This window comes from Pezoporus wallicus, unplaced genomic scaffold (assembly GCF_028554395.1).
Source record: "Pezoporus wallicus isolate ANWC-B61680 ecotype Strahan unplaced genomic scaffold, APGP_CSIRO_Pwel_v1 contig_14644, whole genome shotgun sequence".
Taxonomy (NCBI): domain Eukaryota; kingdom Metazoa; phylum Chordata; class Aves; order Psittaciformes; family Psittacidae; genus Pezoporus; species Pezoporus wallicus.
The window spans coordinates 159818-179407 of NW_026635775.1; the positions used below are offsets into that span (position 1 = coordinate 159818).

The 19590-nt window shown below is 55.0% G+C and overlaps 2 protein-coding genes and 1 non-coding gene across 6 annotated transcripts; all 3 read right to left on the reverse strand.

Moving 5' to 3' along the window:
* Positions 1-6836: 6836 nt before the first annotated feature.
* On the reverse strand, positions 6837-10271 carry RIT1 (Ras like without CAAX 1). Its single transcript, XM_057398195.1, has 5 exons — positions 10164-10271; positions 9855-9911; positions 9000-9073; positions 8230-8421; positions 6837-7252 (listed from the first exon to the last, which is right to left on the reverse strand). The coding sequence occupies exons 1-5, from the start codon at positions 10258-10260 to the stop codon at positions 7022-7024; spliced, it is 651 nt and encodes a 216-aa protein (XP_057254178.1). The 5' UTR covers positions 10261-10271; the 3' UTR covers positions 6837-7021.
* A 1040-nt stretch (positions 10272-11311) lies between these two features.
* On the reverse strand, positions 11312-19314 carry KHDC4 (KH domain containing 4, pre-mRNA splicing factor). Of its 4 annotated transcripts, none has more exons than XM_057398231.1 (14): positions 19247-19314; positions 18902-19139; positions 17771-17893; positions 17349-17428; positions 17000-17052; positions 16611-16774; positions 16128-16339; positions 15972-16032; positions 15446-15503; positions 15034-15287; positions 14407-14562; positions 13361-13473; positions 12648-12739; positions 11312-11725 (listed from the first exon to the last, which is right to left on the reverse strand). In XM_057398231.1, exons 1-14 carry the CDS (start codon positions 19291-19293, stop codon positions 11526-11528), a joined length of 1851 nt encoding a protein of 616 aa, XP_057254214.1. In that variant the 5' UTR covers positions 19294-19314; the 3' UTR covers positions 11312-11525. The 4 variants fall into 4 exon arrangements, 3 of the variants coding, with proteins under 3 accessions (XP_057254214.1, XP_057254213.1, XP_057254215.1); XM_057398230.1 differs by having other exon boundaries at positions 17771-17899; XR_008970765.1 differs by having other exon boundaries at positions 11669-11725; positions 13361-13445; positions 17771-17899.
* On the reverse strand, positions 16413-16541 carry LOC130593242 (small Cajal body-specific RNA 4). The gene has a single exon (XR_008970766.1). It is a non-coding gene; the product is annotated as a small Cajal body-specific RNA 4 (non-coding RNA).
* Positions 19315-19590: the final 276 nt, after the last annotated feature.

A 19590-nucleotide genomic window follows, 5' to 3' on the forward strand; every position in this document is an offset into this window, starting at 1 on the left:
GGAAGTTGTGTTTGTGCCGAACTGTCTTTGCTGGTATTCACCGAGATTGGCCTGTCTTTAGTAGGCTTCTCCCAGAGTTTAACCTCGAGTTTCTTGTCCGTTTGCCTGCCCATTGGTTCTTGCAGTTCTGTTCTTTGCTGGCTCGGGAGCACCAACCACAGTTCCATGTAAAGGTGGCTGGGAATTCTGCACTGCGTAAAGGGAAGCCGCAGGGAAATGGCCCTTTCCTTCGGGAGCAAAGTTCTCTTGTCAGGCCCTGGAACCCTTGCCACTGCCACGTACTTGATGTGGGGCTCTGAGATTTCCATCTACAATTCACAGCCCACCAAAGGCATCACTTTGGGTGGTCTGAGGGCCCTTTCCAACCCAGCCCATTCTGTGAAGGGCCCGAGAACACAAAGTGATGAGTGATGGGTCAGGGACCTCCTGCTGATCCTTGTGAACGATAAAGGTGGGATCCCACAGCTCAGTTCTGTTGCAGTGCAGCTGAGAGGAAAGGGGGTGTGCAGGAAAGGAGCACAAAGCTTCCTTCGGTGCAGTTTGCATCAGAGATGATGTGGAGCCAGCTCCCAAGGGAGGTAGCCCAGGGCAGAGCCTGGCTCAAGGCACTTGTTCAGTTGTGAACGACTCAGACTTCCCATAGGTTTCCATGACCTCGGGGGTGTGAAGACCTGGAGCCCTCGGGCTCTTGACCCTGCCTGCTCAGGAGTTCCTCAGGCTCCACAAGTCCCATTGGAGCTGGTGTCAAAGACACCAAGCAGCAGCATCCTGGCCAAGTCGCTTCGCTTGGCTTCCGAGCCCGCTGGAGCCAGGCAAGGCGCAGGGGTGGTGACTGCCAGCACGTCCTTGGCTGGAGCAGAACCAGAGCCAGGCTGGATCCAGCGATGGGATCTGAAGCAGAAGGGAGCTCGCAAAGGGGCTTTCGGTGGCCTTCAGTTGCTTCCATACTGGATCCTGTCGGTGACGTTTGGAGCTCATTGCACTGCTCACAGGCCTTGGCTCCTGATGTTTAGAGCCCTGTTGGAAAATGATCCTTCCCCTTCCTCCTAATGAAGGTGGAACGATGGAGCGGGCCACATAAAGCAGCAGGGGGGGGCCCAGGCAGCACGCTGGGAGCTGGCAGTACTTTGGCATCTCTTCCTTCCTTCTGGAAAGCCGGATCTTCTCTCCCCTTGGAACTTGCTTCCAGGCAGAGTCTCTGCAGCAGCAGGCGCTGCCCTGAGGCTGCGGCTCCCTGTGCATGGGCAGAGGGGGCTTCATTCCTGCCGGATTGGATCCCACCCAGGGATTCCTGCCCGGGCTTGGAGGTTTTGTCTTCAATGCTTCTCGAGCTCACGCTGTCGGAGGGCTCCGAGCGCAGTCGAGGCTCCCATGGACCCGGGGCCGCTCTAGCTCCCTCCTAGGTTTTGCACTAAGCGATGGCCTTGCTGCAGGGTAGCGACGGTCAGGACTTCCTGGGAACGCGCTTCCCGGCGCCGCTCCCGCCGTCGGGATGAGGAGGCCCCGGCACCGCCGGGACGCTCCCTCCATCCCCTCCGGAGCGTGCTTCAGCCCCAGGGATCTCCTCGAGATGCCCGGAGCTGCAAAGGAAAAGCGGAACTTGGTGGCAAGGAAACGTGCTCAGGGTGAAGAGGCGCAGGCTCTCGGGCAGGCAGGAGCAGCCCCGGCCCCTCTGCAACAGGAGGAAACCGAAGAGGTGCAGATCTCCCTGTTTTGAAAGCCTCGCGTAGACAGGAAGCGACAGGAACTCGCTGTACATCCCCCGCTGTGGTTGGTCTTTACCTTCTCGTGTCTCCTCGTGGCAAATTAACCTGGAAAATGACAACTTTGTGTGAAAAAAAAGAAAAATAAAAGGAGAAAAAAACAACCTATCTGGGCATGTGTGAAAGTGCATCATGGGTGAGGTGGTCTGTGAGTGAGCTGCTCCATGAGTAAGGGGCTCCGTGAGTGAGGGGCCCTGTGAGTGAGCTGATCCATGCGTGAGCTGATCCATGCGTGAGCTGATCCATGCGTGAGCTGATCCATGCGTGAGCTGATCCATGCCATGAGCTGATCCATGTGTGAGCTGATCCATGTGTGAGCTGATCCATGTGTGAGCTGATCCATGCCATGAGCTGGTCCATGTGTGAGCTGATCCATGCCGTGAGCTGCTCCATGTGTGAGCTGCTCCATGTGTGAGCTGATCCATGTGTGAGCTGATCCATGCGTGAGCTGATCCATGTGTGAGCTGATCCATGTGTGAGCTGATCCATGCCATGAGCTGGTCCATGTGTGAGCTGATCCATGTGTGAACTGATCCATGTGTGAGCTGATCCATGTGTGAGCTGATCCATGCCATGAGCTGATCCATGCCGTGAGCTGCTCCATGTGTGAGCTGATCCATGTGTGAGCTGATCCATGCCATGAACTGATCCATGTCTTGAGTTGATCCACGCCATGAGCTGCTCCACACCATGAGCTGATACATTCCTTGAGCTGCTCCACGCCTTGAGCTGCTCCATGCTGTAACACAAGCTTGCCTCTTGGATTTGTTATCGCACACAGAGCATGCAAATAAAGCTGGAATCACTTTAGCTGCTGCCTGTGCCCTGATTGATGTAGGCAACATGGACGGGATGAGAGCTGGAAGGGCCCAAGGCCAGGTTGGACACAGGGGCTTGGAGCACTCTGCTCCCGTGGAAGGGTTCCCTGCCTGGGGCAAGGGTTGGGACTGGAGGAGCTCTAAGGTCCCTTCATCCCAACCCATTCCATGGTTCTACGAATGTAAGCACTGGTTCCACAGGCGGGAGTTTCTGCTCTGACAATTCCCAGGCCAAGAGCTGAAGGACCAGGACACAACCCCAGCAAATGAGGCCTCACACCCATACTGAAGGGTTGGCGCATCCAAACCCTCTCCGTGACCTCACAGCATTCCCATTTGCCGTGATGTGGCAGGAATGGGTGAAAAAGAGGAGCTGGGATGAGCGGGATCCAGCAGTGGGAACCGAGAGGCATCCCTGGAGCCTGGCAGTGGGGATGCTCCGGGCAGGAGGCTCCAGCCTCTCGCGAGCAGGGATCTGGCTCCCGTCACTTGTTCCCTGCAGCTCCCGGCACAGAACAACATCGCCGGGCACGAAGCCACGGCTTCGGTAATGCCGGATCCCGCAGAGCCGGGAGCCGTCTCCCAGCAACCCCGAGCCCAGCGCTCCCTTCCCCGGCAGCTCCCATGCACTGGGGGGGGGGGTTCGGTGTCGCTTTGGGTGGCTCAAAAGGAGCCTCAGGTCCAAGCTTAAGGAACCAGAGAGGTCCAAGGCCGAGCTTTAGGGAGCGATGCCTCGCACCCCCCCAGGAGAGGGGATGTGGTTCGGCTCCAGCACATCCCCATCGCGGCGCTGCCAGGATGCTGAGCCCACCGGAGCAGCAGAAGGCCTCGAGGTCCTGCAGGCTCTGATGCGCCAGCCCCGTGCTCGCGTTCCGAGCCGGTGCCCGGCGATGCCCACGGTTGTCAGAGCCCCCTCAAGGCCTGGTTTGTACTCACTGGGCAGGACGGGGAAGGAAATCCCTCCTCTGGGCTCTAACCAAGGCCCCTCAGGTTCCTCCCTGCAGCTGCAACAGCAACGAAGGGATTTGCATGAGAAAAAGGCAAACAGGGAAGCAAAGAGAAAGGGGCTGAAGGGAGGAGCGGGTCTGGGCAGAGCACGGGGGCTGCTCCCTTCCCACCTCCCGCAGGACCTTTAAGCCCCTTTCCAACACAATTGGGTCTCTCCTCCTCCTGCGCCTCACCCAGTTCCCTTGGGAGCCGCCGCGTTGCCAGGGCAATGGGATGCACGGGAACAGCTGCCACCTCCTGGCTCCATCCTCCTGCCAGGCAGCTGTAGGGAGCCCTGAGGTCCCCCCCGAGCCTTCCCTTCACACTAAACCCCCACCCCCCGGTCCCTCAGCTGCACCAACTCCTGCTCGGAGCCAGACGCGGACTTCCCAGCACAATTCCCAAGCACAACATGAGCTTTTCCCCCGGCGGCGCTCCGAGGCTGAGCAGCTCCAACCCATCCCGCTGGGCCCCCGAGAGGAAACATCAGCTGCAAGGGTTTGTATTCCAAATGCTATATAGTGTCAAATGAACCAGGAATTCTGTGTATTCCAAATGCTATATTGTGTCAAATGAACCCGGAATTCTGTGCATTCCAAATGCTATATTGTGACAAATCAACCAGGAATTCTGTGTATTCCAAATGCTATATTGTGTCAAATGAACCAGGAATTCTGTGCATTCCAAATGCTATATTGTGACAAATCAACCAGGAATTCTGTGTATTCCAAATGATAGACTGTGTCAAATGAACCAGGAATTGTGTGCATTCCAAATGCTATATTGTGTCAAATGAACCAGGAATTCCGTGTACAAATTCACAGCTGTCAAAACTAAACCCCTTTTGAGTAACGCTGTGTAAAAGCAAAGCGCTCGCTGCTCCTCCCGTGGAGCGACTGCACCCAGCAGGCTCCCACCGGTGCCCGTGAACGCTTCCCTTGCACTGAAGGCATCCCAAGGGGCACACACATCGGTTACTGAACGGAGGAGAGGGGCCCAAAGAGCTTCCAGGGCTGCCCACGGGTGCCCTGTAGGCACAGCCCGACCCTGCCTGCAGGGCCTGAGCCACGCTTTGTGTTATCAAGGAGAAGCAGAGGGAGAACGTGGCAGCAGCAGCAGGCCCTGCTCTGCCTCTCCCTTGACAGCAGCAGCTTTGCTGTTGCCTCCTCCTCGAAGCCTTTTGGCTGAGTTACAAAGAGCCTTTAACCCACGAGGGACCGAGGAGGGATCTGGGTCCTAAAGCAGCGACTACTGAGAGGATGCACACAACTGCACACGGGGGCTGACGTCCCAAGTTCTCACCAATGGGAATCGTCCTCAGCCCTTCCAAGCGTGGGACTGGAACCAGCGGAGAGACACTGGCAAAGAGAAACAAGATCCAATGGAACGGCTCAGCTCAGAGCCATGCAACCCTCCTCCAAATGCCTTCCCTGAGGCTGGGCTTGCTTTGCAATCCCACCCCGAGAAGAGGCACGGAACTTGCAGTCACACCTCGAGCAATAAGGACTTCAGCAAGAAAAGCAGCTGAGGTTCAGGCATTTGCTCTCCTTGCTCCTTGTACTAATGCTGTTACAGAGGAGGTTTCAGGTCTGGCTGCACCCTCACAGGCAGCACGCTCAGACTGATGTTAGAGTTGGCTTCGGAACAAGATTAACAGCGACTGGCACAGATGACCAGAGAATGATGGAAGCTCTCCTACACTCAGCCCACAAAGCTCTTTCCCTCTGAAACAGAAAGATTCCAGGCACTTTGTTCTCCAGGAAACCTGGTTTAGCCACATCTGAGTTACCCAGCTATGGTTTGTGCTGTTATTAAACCCAAGGGGAGCACCAGACATCGTGTCTCTGCTGGATTTAACTCCACAGCTGACATGGGTGTCAATCAGCTCCAAAGCACAGAACAAGTCTATGTATGGAGAGCGTCAGCAGCACTTTAACCAGATCCTTCTTTACTGAGTGTAAGAAAGCCTGTCCCTGTGCCACCTGCACATGGAAGGTCAGGATGTGACCCTTCAGGGACTGTCACTGCGCCCAACTGATCCCTTCCTTCCACTGCACCCAGCTGATCCCTTCCTTCCACTGCACCCAGCTGATCCCTTCCACTGCGCCCAACTGATCCCTTCCTTCCACTGCACCCAGCTGATCCCTTCCTTCCACTGCGCCCAACTGATCCCTTCCTTCCACTGCACCCAGCTGATCCCTTCCTTCCACTGCGCCCAACTGATCCCTTCCTTCCACTGCGCCCAACTGATCCCTTCCTTCCACTGCGCCCAGCTGATCCCTTCCTTCCACTGCGCCCAACTGATCCCTTCCTTCCACTGCGCCCAGCTGATCCCTTCCTTCCACTGCGCCCAGCTGATCCCTTCCTTCCACTGCGCCCAGCTGATCCCTTCTTTCCACTGCGCCCAGCTGATCCCTTCCTTCCACTGCATCAGCAATTCCACTTTTAAGACTGCACTGGAAGCATCTTACCAGCACTGGGGGTGTTAATTTTAGGCCCAGATTCCTCAGGATCAGGCGTTTTGTCTACAAAGGAGTTATCACTGGAAATGATCTGGAATTGCTATGTTGGAGGCTTCTACTTCCCAAAGCTCCTGGCTCCTTTAGGACAGGAACATGAACCAGAGTGGAAATAAATAAGCCACCCCCCCCCACAGCTATGGCTTTCAACAAGCAAGTCAGAGAACCCAAAGCTGTAGCTCCTGCAGCATCGTGACATGACACACGCTGTGGCACCCAGTAAATGCTGGGGACAGCACGAAACTGTTCCCTCTCCACGCCTGTTGCCAAGTTACAGCTGCCATAGGAACCAGGATTTGCTGCTTCTGACTTGGTTTGAAGCCCACCTCCACCTCCGCTAGGAACTCACCACTTCCACACTGGTGCTGGAAGGAAATCAGTGACATGAGAACACCAGAACTCCAGCACAGCTCCTGGCAGTGGTACCCACACGCAGCCAGGGCTGCTGGCCACGACGAACACGGTGTAAACTACTCCTCACCACGACCTCAACAAGCCCCCCCGTGGGATGTGGGTCACTGCTCCCGAGAGCAGCAACATCTGCTTGTGCAAACCACGAGAACAGAAGCTTCATGAAGGTAAGCTGGGGAGAACTTCAGCAATATCCTAACACAATTCAGCTGCCAGCATGCCGCGAAGAGAGACGCCCAAGCGCAGGGCCACAGACCTGCAGCATCCGTAACCAACCTACAAGCAACAGTTGCTGGATCCAGTCCACAACCGACAACAAACAACGGGACAGCTGCTACTGGTCTGAAGTGGAATGTCCGAAATGAAGGGAGCATCAGTCTAAACAAGGACTGGTAAAAGTCAGGTCTTCCCTCACAGAAGTCCGTTCAGGTTTAAGACACCACCAAAACGTTGTCACTAAACTGCTTTGGTTACAAACGGCTGTTCCCAGGTTTTGTTCTATGGGCAGAGGAATCCTCTCTGTTCAAGTGACTGAATCCTTCTTCCTTCGAAAGGGGGACTTGAGCCTTTTCCACACGCTGCTTTTGGGTTTGGATTTCTTCTCCATGGCCATCACTGCTTCCTTCTCCTTCCTGCGGATCTCCCGCACCAGGGCATGGAACACGTCGTCGATGTAGTAGCGGAACGCGGCCGACGTCTCAAAGAAGGGGCAGTTGAACTCTCGAGCTAAAGATGAGCCTTCTTCTTTAGAGACCTGCAATAGAAACCCCACCCATCAGGAAAGGCAAAGCCAGAAGCATGGAATCAAAGGGGTCGGGAAAGAGCTTCCAGCTCATCCAGGCCAACCCTTACCCCAGCACTGCCCAGGCCACCACTGCCCCATGGCACTGAGGCCTCGTCTCCGCAGTGTGTGAACACTTGCAGGGCCGGTGACTGCAGCCCTGCCCTGGGCAGCCTGGTCCAATGGGGCAGGAATTGTTCCTCAGCTCCACCTAAACCTGCCCTGGTGCAGCTTGAGGCCGTTTCCTCTTGTCCCATCCCTTGTTCCTTGGGAGCAGAGCCCAGCCCCCCCTGGCTCCATCCTCCTGTCAGGCACTTGTAGGGAGCGATCAGGTTCTCCCTGAGCCTTCTCTCTCCATCTGAACCCCACAGGTCCCTCAGCCATTCCCCATCACTTGTGCTCCAGGCCCTGCTCCAGCTCCATTGCCCTCCTATGGCCCTGCTCCAGCACCTCAAGGTCTCTCTTGCAGTGAGGGCCCAGAGCTGAACACAGGATTCAAGGTGCAGCCTCACCACAATCCCTGCCCTGGCCCTGCTGCCACACTGGTGCTGGTACCAGGTTTACTCCTCTTGTTCTGCCTGCTCTGGAGCTGCGCATGCAGCTTCCCTGCCCCACGACAGCTCAGGGCCACGGCTCCCTACGTCTTTCTCTGAAAACGTGTTTTTCTTTCACTTTCACTCCTCACTTCTGCAGCAACGCAGCCAACTGCAAGGAACCCTCTGCACATTCATGAACAACAAAGCCACTTTGCAAAGTGGAGACGAGAAGCTGCAGGGAGACCTCAGAGCAGCTTCCAGTGTCCGAAGGGGGCTACAAGGATGCTGGAGAGGGGCATTCCCCAGGGGCTGTGGGGACAGGACAAGGGGTGATGGGTTCAGAGGGAGCCCTTTGCCTTCCTGCGCTTCCCACCAGGAGGAGCCTGCAGGCCGGGCCTGGTGGGGGCCGTTTACCTGCCGCAGCTGCGTGAGGTCGGACTTGTTGCCCACCAGCACCACGGGGGTGTCGTCAGTGCGGCGCACGCGGTAGATGAGCTGCTTGAACTCGCGCACCTCGTGGAAGCTGCGCCGGTCCGTGATGGAGTAGCAGATGATGAAGCCCTCCCCAGCCCTCATGTACTGGTCCCTCATGGCCGTGAACTCTGCCTGCAAAGAGATGAGGACGCTGCAGCTGCACCAGCGCTTTCTGAGCTGCTCACCACGGACCCCACGTGCACAGCAGCAGTGTGAGCACTGTCAGCTGGGGGAGAGGCCCCGGCACAGAGAAGCTGTGGCTGCCCCATCCCTGGCAGTGTTCAAGGCCAGGCTGGACAGAGGGGCTTGGAGCACCCTGCTCCAGTGGAAGGGGTCTGGGTTGGAACTGGATGAGCTTTAAGGTTCCTTCCAACCCAACCCATTCTAATGTCCCATTACTGCAAGACAATGCAGCACATGCTGGGATTAACACCAAGTGTCCTCGCTAGACATCACCCCAACACGCCATTTATCACCAGGACCTATTGCTTGTTGATCATGAACAGAACACTGCAGCAGAGAAAGCACTGCCTGGAAGCAGAGCACCCTCCTGAGGTGCCTAAATACAGACAGTGCGATACAGATGCTGTGAGCAACACAAGGCTTAGGAAAGCTCAAAAAGCAAAGACATGGATACTGCTCCAGGGTTGCTGTCTCCATGCCTGACCATTGGACACTTAACATCCTCCTAATATTCTTTATTGCCATACCTGTCCTGCTGTGTCCAGGATATCCAGATTGGCAGGTTCGTCATCAATGCGTATCCGTATCTTATAAGCATCCTCTGTGAATCCACAGCACAAGGGAAAGAACAAGGTTGGCCACAAGTGCAACACTCAGGGGCTCTCAGGTCTCAAAGTTTAACACCGAACGATGGGATTTAAGGTCCTCCCGCACGCTTGCTTAAGTCCCAGCGCTGGCCCTGCTCTTTCAGACTCCGCTCCACAACCTCCCTTCAGTTCACAGCACAGAGGAAGGGCCTTGCCCTTCTCCCAAAGGCAGAACACACCCGGAATGTGAGGAAGAGCTGCCCCCCCCCCAGCTGCTGCTCCCTTGGAAGCTGATGAATGAATGCTGTGTTCCTCCGAGGCTGCTGCTGTTCCCACTTTCCCTTTGCCCTGGTGGAAGAGGTTCCTTTGGGATGCTGCAGAGGTCCTGCAGTGGCAGAGGAAGCTGTCGGGTGCTTCCCTCCCTCTCCGTCTCTAAATCACAGGACACAACTGGGGCTGACAGGCTCCTAGCAGGGAGCTGCTCCCCGCCATGGGGAGTGGGTTTACAGGGAGCTCGCACTGACCCCCGCGGGTTTCCAGCCCTTTCCTGCCAACACAGACAGCGAATGGCCTGACTCTATGGGAAAGGGAAAGCAGTGAGGAGCTAAACCTCAGCCTGGGTCTGTGCCGGGCCCCCCAGCAGCCTCAGGACTCCTCATAGCTTTAAGTGAGAAACCCAAAGGACTTTGGTCCTCAACTTCACAGCCCAACGCACAGCTCGCTTTCAACCGAGTGCTTGCAAGCAAGGGCCCCCCCAAGAGCTTCACCTGGAGGGCACAGAGAGCCTTTCCTTACCGATGGTGGGATCGTGGTCCTCCGGGAAGCGGTGGCTGATGAACTGCATGGTCATGGCTACAAACGAAAGCCAGAGGCGCAATGGCACGGGCTGGGCAGCACCAGCGGCCCCAGCATCCAGCCCTTACCGGGCCTCAGCCCGCTCCTCCCCCGGCAGCGGAACCAGAGCCCCGCTCGCTGCAAGCCGAGAGACGCCGGGCACCGGAGCGCGATGGCTCCGTCCCGTCCACGTCCGTCCCCCCCCCCGCCCCGAGCATCCGGACACGGCCGTCAGGAGCCATCCTCCCGCGGGCCCCGGCGCGCACGCACCGCTCTTGCCGACACCACCGGCGCCCAGCATCACCAGCTTGTACTCCCGGGACTGCCCCGGCGCGGCGCCGCCGCCCGGCCGCGCTCCGGGCTCCATCTCCTCAGCGTCGCGGCGGACAGAACGATCGCGAACGGCGGCCGCTGCCCCCGCGGCTCTCCTCAGCCTCCGCCGGCTCCTCCACCTCAGGCGGCGGCGGCGGCACCAAAATGGCGGCGGCTCCTTCACCGCCAGAGCCGCGCCGAGGGGCGGCGCTGGACGGCGGCCCGGAGGGGTCAGCGCAAGCGCGCTGGCGCCGCCGCTCCCTTCGCATTCTGCCCCCCGGAGGGACCCGCACCCCAGCGAGCGGCCAGACCCGGGCTCTTTGCACTTTTAATGGCCACAAAAGGGGGGTCCGGGTATTTACAGCACGGGGGGGAGGCCGGGGGTGTCCAAGCGCGGCCCCCGGGGCACGGCAGCACCACGCAGCCCCGGTTCAAGGCCGTTTGTCCCCTTCCAGACGCCGAGCATCACCTCGCCACGGCCCTTCCCCATCCGAGAGCTCTGCACCGCCACGCAAACGCCTGTTCCAGTTCATGTCCAGCCCCAGGCCAAGAGCTTGGGCCCGGGGTCAAGGCAGGAGCGGTCCTGGACGGTGCCCACCGTGAGCCACAAGGGGTGGAGGATGAAGGAAGAGATGGAGCCAAGCTCTCAGCAGGAGTCCTGTGCGCCTCGGGCATGGGACCAAGCCCGGAGGGAGGGGAGAAGATGGAGACAAACCCATGTGCTCCCCATCCGGCTGGAAGGAGGAGGTGTGGGGCAGTAAAAGAAGCAAACCCCAGTGCCGAGTTACAGGAGATGCTCGAGAAGTAAAACACAAAGGAAGAGGTTGAAGAACCCCGCTCCTCAGCTTCGTCACAGCGATTGTGCCTTCCTTTCCCTGGCTCAGAGTCCCAACACCGAAGCTGTGGTCACCGTCAGCTCAAACAGGGCTGCAAACCCAGGCCGAGCGCAGGAGCGCTCCATACAACACAAGCACCAGGCGGAGGGTGAAGGCAGCAGGACCGACTCGGGCCCTTTTTAAGTGATCCTGGAACAAGGGAGCCTTCCCTCTCTTCTCTTCACAGCACTTCCCCCGCTGCACAAGGGCCTAGCCCTGTCACCACTACTGCAGTTCATGGTGGGGTTTTATTGGACAGATTCACTGCAGAAATAAGGAATTTTAAAACGATGGATCCCTTTCAAAGGGGGGAACACTGAACCTTTTAACTTCTGCAACTGTAAAAACAAGGGGTATTTGCAAAGTTCAGGCTGTAATATACATGCATTATTGCTAAAGGGGGGGAAAAAAAACCCAGATGAATGAAAACTCTTCTCTGCAGCTCTTACGGTGCCATCCAAAATGGCATCTGTTGCTTAGCTCGCTGTTGTGAGGATGGGTACTGGTACCCCAAACTCCAGCCCTGTGAAAAGGTACTTGCGGTTTTATGGCCCCCATGTTCCTCCTCTTCATCTGATGAATCTCCAGCATATGCCACTAAACCAAAGCCCTTTTCTGCAGTTTTCATCTTCTTTGCTTGATGATCTAGGAGGGGAAAACAAAACACACACCCCCCCAGCCCCCGAGAAGGGAAAAAAGTCAAACCAAAAAGAGATAAAAATGCCCCAAAACGAGTTAATAAAAAAAGACGTTAATTGTAAATCGTTAGTTGGACACCATTTTGAGGTCACAAGGCCAATGGTCATCCAAGGTCGAAGGCCACACGAAACACCAGCAGCAACAGCACATGTGATCCATCAGAACCATGTAAGAGAACAGAGAAAGAAGAAAGAAACACACAAGAAAGGGCAAGTTAGCAACTGGGCGTCAGCGATGGCAACGTCACCGTTACAGAGATCAACGCGTCAAGAAAAGGAGGACCTTAGCTCAAAAGCAAGCTCACAGAAGGACAACCTCTGGGAGCAATACTGCAGAGAAACTGCCGTTAAAGAGGCCTAACGTGAGGCACCTGCAGGCCTGCCAGGCACCAACCGACCCCAAGAGTTCGAGTGATGCCATGTTTTACCAAGCTGCAAACCCAGCCCTACGAGAGGATGAGCTCCGAGAGCACTTGTGTCCTTTGCAGACACAGCTCGTGTCTGTGCATACACACCTGAACCACAACTCCCACCGACAGTGCCTCTAGAGAGAGCTGTTCACAAAGTAAAGCCACAGGACATCCATGTTACAAAACAAGCCTAGGAGATCGTGTGCCTCTGGGTCAAAAACACCTGTCCTTCAGTCCATTACACTCTCCTCATCCATACAGGTATTTATTGAGGCTCTAAGAGAAGCATCCTGTGTTTAATCACAGTGGGTTTAGAGCAGTGCAGCATGAGCTGCTTTCCGTCTAGACAGTCTAAAGAGCCAAAAAGAAGCCCCACTGCTTTAAACACGTTAAGACCAGCGTGAACCCATATGGGAAAGGAAACTTGACTTACAAGTGTCTCTCATTCACTGCACTCACCATGGTTGCCTGGTAAAGACCCCGCGCCATTTCTGTCTTCAGAGTCCGATTTCATCCCAGTGACAGGAAAAGCTGGCGGAGGCATCAACTGCCTGTTTAAAGCAATGCAGGCCCTTAGTTCTTGTGGTTTAAGCAAGCAGAGAGTCAAAGGTAACAGCAAACAAGCTCAGGAGGCAGTCCTTGACCCTTAACTTTTAATTGCCTGACTAATCTAGTGGTCTTCTCAGATGGAGCGACTGCGTCAGTGGACAAGAGAAGAGCAACTGATGTCACCTACCTGGAGTTCTGTAAAGCTTCACTATGGTCACCCCAACATTCTTAGCTCTAAATCAGAGAGGATTTGATGGATGGGCTATTAAATGGGTAAGGAATTGGCTGGATGGCCACATCCGAAGAATTACAGTCAACAGCTCAGCATCCAAGTGGAAACCAGTAAACAAGTGGTATCCCTCAAGGGTCCATACTGGGAGCAATACTATTTAGTATCTTCATCGATGCCAGACAGGGGTACCAATGACACCGAGCTGCGTGGAGCATCATCTAGTAGATGTCCCTTTCCACAAGAGAGGGGGTGGCCTAGATGCTCTTTCAAGGTCCCTTCCAACCCCAACCATGCTCTGGTGCTGTTTCACAGCAGAGAACATGAAACACAGATCCCCTCAGCTTTCCATCAGGATCAGGAGAGACCTGGATGTCATCCTGCCCTCACTCACCTGTCCCTCTCTCTCTCCTTTCCTGAGGAACTTGCTGCCTTCGACCCGGCTCCATCGAGTTCACTCTGACTGGAGAAGCCTGTACCTAAATTAGTCATATGAATGGGTCCATGCTATGAGCAGAAAAACACACGGCATTAGCAAATCTACCACTACAACATAAGCTCCAGCTCCTTAATGATAATGATAGGAAAGCCAACTTTTCAGAGCATATTGCCAACTAGCAGAAGGAACCACTAACCACCCCTGTTCAACAAGAGGCTTTCTCCTAAAGATACTGAGGGTAATGCAGTAAGGAACACGCCTGAGAAGTACGAGGGAAGGCACCTCATCGCCTGCTCCACCTCAGCAGTAGCCTTGGTTCATGGATAACTTATTCCCTCCTCGGTCAGCTAATTCTGAGCACTGTACAGAGTCAACTCTGCTGGAGATGGTCATAGTAGGGCTAACAGAGAGCCAGGTGCTTACTGCCTCTAGGAAGAGGTTTTATGTGAGCAGGGCTGGACGACCTGAGGAGCATTTGCAGAAGCTCCCTTTTCTCACATACAAGCCTGAAGAACTCAAAATTGCTTTAACTAAAATCAACTGCTCTGCTCTCTAAAACAAAAATAACTATTTTTAACTCAGGCTGCTTGAAATCCTCTCAAGTGCAACCTGCAAGGAAGGTAAATGGGGAAAATCTGGGAGTTACTACCACGGTTCCCTCCCACCCTTCAAACAAGCCTGCAAAAGACCCCCCAGACCCCAAAGAATCTCCCTTTAAACTAAGCAAAAACACACTGTGGGCATCTCTTTGATCTGAATGCACCAGCAGCCTTCAGGGAAGGCTGAGGTATGAAAACAAGGTGCCAATGCATCAGCAAGTCACAGTTTAACCACGGTGCATCCACTCAAAGAAACCAAAGCGTGGTCTTGAGGTTGTGCAACAACCGCAGCCGTCTGCCAAAGGCCTTGCACGACTCTTCCCAGATCAACTGTGCTAAATCATCCCTCTGCAGCCAAGTTCTGCTTTGGTGAATGAAGTAAAATGGGTGATTTTATTCCACCTGGTATCCCAGCAGTCCTGACTCCCTCTCATCTGGCAGCTCCTCAGTGAAGCGTCGCTTTTGACCCTGGGGATGGGGTTGGACTTGGGGCTGTGAACCAGTCGGCAGGGTGGTTTTAACCGGGGCAGCAGGAAGGAAAGGACCACTCAGTGGGCTCTGGTGTGCAGAAGATGAAAGACAAGAAAATTTGATAATGGGCATAGGAAGCATACATCAGACGCAGCCTTTCAGACACAGGAGCAGAACACACAAATAGGCAGAACCGAAGAGAAACTGGAAGGAAATTCACAACTTCAAGAGGAAACAAGTATTTCATTTCTAGAAACTAATCACTGTCTGTAGCTCCAGCCCATTGTACTTACACAGAGCTGCATCAAAGCCTGTGGTAACACCTTCCCTATGGGAGTGAGCACCCCCTGCAAATATCCTTTATGTTCACAGGTTATGAAAAATAGAGGCTGAAGCAGCCATCCAACAATGTCATTGCTCAGACAGCAGCAAAGCATGAACAAATCCAAAAGCCCTCAGGAATTCTCCATCTGGAACTACTCCGAGTATTTTCGTGCTAGCAAAGAAACAACTTCATAAACTGACAACTACAGGGCAAAAGATGAACTGTGGCAGTACCTGGCCAGTGCTGGCTGGAGGCTGTACTTGAGATATGGGATACTGCGTTGGCACAGGCGGAACTCCTGTAGGTAGCGTTGTTAAGACTCCAGGTGCCAAAGGTACTGCAGGTGGTACTATGCCTGGTACCCCATACGGTGGCTGAACTGGTTGTTGAGGAGGAGGAACCACAGGATAACCAGACTGGTAGCCATTGGAAGGGTAATAGGAGGGCTGGGAAGGTACGCTGTTGATAGCGGCAGGCTGTGTGAAGCCTAGAGGGAAAACACCATCTTCAATTCAGTCTGTCACCAAAACACCCCGTTTCACTGCCAAAAATGAAGGGCTGCAAGTTCAAGACTCCCACAGAACTAACTGCAAGCACAACTCTGCAGAACACAACTCCAAACGCTTCAGTATTGTGGAGGTTTACCTGCTAGGGGTACTGCAGTGGTTATCTGGTTCACAAACCGAGAGTACTCAGCATGCACCTGCAAGGAATTGGCAGAGATTAGACAAGAACCATTCACTATGTAGTGTATTAACCTTTCACAGGCAAAAGGCATTTGACCACACAGCTGTAAGGGGGCTTTGCTTCCAGAACACAGCATGCAGAGGGACAGCAATAATCCACATACACACACACACTGAGAACAAAACCCCACTCATCCTGCTGGCTCTGGGACAGACTCCTGTAACACACAGGATAATCCTGCACAGGAAACAGAGTGGCAAACAAACCACTTCAGTCAAAGAAGCTAAAAGCTTCCATCTATTCTTCAGAAGAGGCTCTGCAGCCCACGCTCCATTACCAATGCTAACAGAAAGACTCAGCAGTGCTCAGAAGGGAAAACACCCTTAGGAAGCCCGGACACAGGGGCAGTTTGGCTGGGAGCACACAAAGCAGCAACAGCCAGGCACACACCGGGGCTGTGACAGGCTCTGTAAGAGCTACTCACGGTTTGCAATAGGTTCTCACACAGCTTTTTAGCAGCTGCCAAACCTTCTGGCTTTGGGTGACTGCAAACACACACAAAGGAAGAGCTCATCAGCACCGGTGTTCCTGGGAGCTCCTTCTTCCATTGTTGCTGTTTGTTTCCAAACACCCCTCATACCTGATGTAAATGTACATGGGTTCAAAAGCCTCTCTGCCCGATGCTGGCTCTATGCAACCTGAGCCTTTGCCACGAAGAAAGACTTTGGCACCCGTTTCAATCTGAATGTGCTGCAAATAGGAGCAACCAGGCCCTTCCACCTTCTCCTTCACATTGAACGTAGGTACAGCATGTTCCAATCCAACAAATAATTTGTCCTGAACATAATGCATCTGGAAATGGAACAGTAAAAGCTTATTATTTCACTCTAAGTACAAGGCTAGAAATGTTGTTCCTGTGACAGGCGAGTGTCAGATGGCACAGTCAGCCCTTTGCTCTTCTGTAAGCAGGACTGCTCTCTCCATCCCTTTTCTTTTAGGAGGCTGCTGTCCCCTGAGCCTCACTCTTCAGGCTCAGCTCGATCAGTCCTCCAGGACACACACTGTACACTTTGTGACAGGTAAATCGTGTCACCAGTGACAGTCACAGCAGTGCATTACTCACCCCTGACTGGAATGGAGGTTTCTGACCAACTGCTGGAGACAACTGAGTAATAGGGGCTGGCTGGTGGTAGACAGTAACTGTAGCTCCGTTGAAGGTCGGACTAGAGCCTGTAGCTGCTTTCACTACTCCATTAGTAATGATCTCTTTAATTCTGTTAACAGCTCCTAGTTGACAAAACAGGGAACTCAGTTGTTTTGGCCCTTGTCAACTGTCCAGATCACCCAAACCTAGTATTAGCATTCCAGATTGGCTCAGAAAGGATGCAACAAGCATCTGTTACCAACACCAAGACATTTACAGTGCAAATCCATGCTGGCCATAACAAAGGCCCTTAATTCCCCCCTTTCCCACAAGTAATGATGGAAGAGCAGGATTCATTTTGTACTTACTGTCAACCAGCTCCCGTGTCTGGCCCTGGACGTGAAGATATAAAGGACGATCTCTGGAAAGGAAATAGTCAAATATGCCACTAAGCTCCCAAGGAACACACAAGACCGGAGCCAATCTAATACATACACTTATGTTACAGACAGAAAGCCTTCCATAAGGACTTCAGACACTCTTTGTTTCATCTCTCAGTATTAGGTAGGTGGGGGAACAGCCATGCACTTAGCACTACACTAATGGCAAACACATTCCAAACACTCAATACTCCATTGACTGGCCCCCAAGGGTGACACTGCCCACAGAAACCAACCCTACAGCCCCACCACTGAGCCCCCAAAGAGGAATACAAACCCTGGTCCCACTTTGGCTTTCTCTTCTGCTGTCATGAACCTCCCGCGGGTCGATACAGCCGCTCCGCTCAGGCGACTTATCTACAAATGATTGCAAAGGCCAGGGACAAGTTTAACACCAAGAAAGCAAGCACAGCAAAACCCCAAAGTGTTTAAGCTTTGTTGGGATCTATAGGGAACAGACACATTAATAACGCGGTGAGAAAAGGGATGGGACCCACTAAAAGATACCAACTGTGCTACCTGAGCTCATTATATGATACTGTAGTGAATACACCGCTAAATAAAGCGCCTTCAGAAAACCCTGAGCTTGGTAAAAAGGAAACCACCACCAACTGTAGCCGATTGCAGCTCTTTTTGCCTTACAAAGAGGCCCAAGCGTGCTGCCGAGCCCAACAAAGCAGCTGTAGATCCTGCCCGTACCTCATCCTGAGTCTGTCCTCTCGTCAGCAGGTTCCTGCACGTGAGGGGCACGTCATTGATTTCCACCTCTGCCACCACAAGGTCATCTTTGCTTTTATTTGTAGCTGGACCTTTTCCCAGCGCCTGCAGCTTCAAAGAGAACCGTGGCAAAAGACCAGAAATAGATAGAAAGCAGAGAAAAACGATGCAACCATGGGCCCTGGTGCTCTAGAGGGGAAAATCCTTTCCCTTCTCCCGTTTCAGCTGTTGAACCTTTACAGACATTAACAGAAAGCACACCACATCCACAACTTCATTTACCTCTCACAACCTTGTGCCTAAATCAAACCACCACTTTTACCTTCAGCACACTGGAGTACCATAAGTAACTGCTGCTTCTGCTCTATAAATAGAGAAAACAGATGTAGAAGCAAGCAGCAAAGTTGCTCAAACCAAACCCAAGGCATCTCACACTCGAGCTGGCAGCTCGGGCAGAAAGCTGAGCCTAAGAACACCTGGGATTCATATTTCAACTCCTCTTCAACACAGAGCTCTTGTTCAAGACCTGAACTTGCACACACCATGACTACACTTTCCCCCCTCAGTTTTTGGTTTAAATCAAGGGCACCACATTCTGTGCCAGTACCTAAGTGCTCTGAAAGAAAAAGCCAGAGACATAGAGATGGCAGAAGCTGCGTGGAGACCTCAGAGCAGCTGCCAGTGTCTGAAAAAGGCTACAAGGATGCTGGAGAGGGACCTTTGTCAGAGACTGACAGGAGAACGTGTGACGGGTTCAGACTGAAACGGGGGATTTAGGCTCAATATTAGGCAGAAGCTCTTCCCTGTGAGGGTGCTGAGGCGCTGGCACAGGGTGCCCAGAGGAGCTGTGGCTGCCCCACCCCTGGCAGTGTTCAAGGCCAGGTTGGACACAGGGGCTTGGAGCACCCTGCTCCAGTGGAAGGGGTCCCTGCCCGTGGCAGGACTTGGGACTGGATGAGCTTTAAGGTCCCTTCAACCCAAACCAGGCCGGGCCTCGCCGCTCTCCACCCTTTCCCACCTCGCCGAGGGCTCCTCGGACACTCAAGGCCCGCAGGTCTCCCCATCACAGCCGTGACACCCCCCTGGCCCCCCCGCTCCGCTGCGCGCACCCACCTTGTCTGCGGTGCTGGGCGCCGGCTTCAGCTTCCCCTTGGCCATCAGCATCGCGTTGATCTTGGCGGCCACGGCCGCGGCCGCATCCAGCGCTCCCGAGGGCGCCGCGGAGCTCTCGGACCCCGCCACCGCGGAGCCGCCGTCGCCGCCGCCGGGAAAGGGCCGCCCGGGCAGCGGCGCCGTGCCCGGGAGGAGGAAGGCGGGGGCCGGGCCGGGCTGGTCCCATTTACTGCGGCGCCTGCAAAACACAGGGGCCTCAGCGGCGGCCGCGGCAGCTCCAGGCCGGGCCCCGGAGCCGCCGCTGCTGCCCGGGGGCGCTGTGAGGGACCCGCGGCGCGGCCTCACCCGGCGGCGGCCCCGGCATCGCGCTGCGCTGCTCCGCCCGCGGACATGGCTCCGGCTGCGGCCCGGCTCCGGCTGCGACTGCGGCTGCGGCTATGGCTCCACCGCCCCCGCGCCGCGCACGCGTCATTTCCGGTTCGCCGCGCACCGCCCCTTCCGCGCGTTACCATGGAGACGGCGCGGCCCCGCCGGGCGCAGGCCCCTGGGGAGCGGGGAGCGGGGCCGGAACCGGGGGAGCGGCGGGGACCGGCACCGAGGGGCCCGGGCGGCACCGAGGGGCGGGGGCGGCACCGAGGGACGGGGGCGGGCGGGCTCCGAGCGCCACCGGAGGGAAGCGAAAGGGAAGG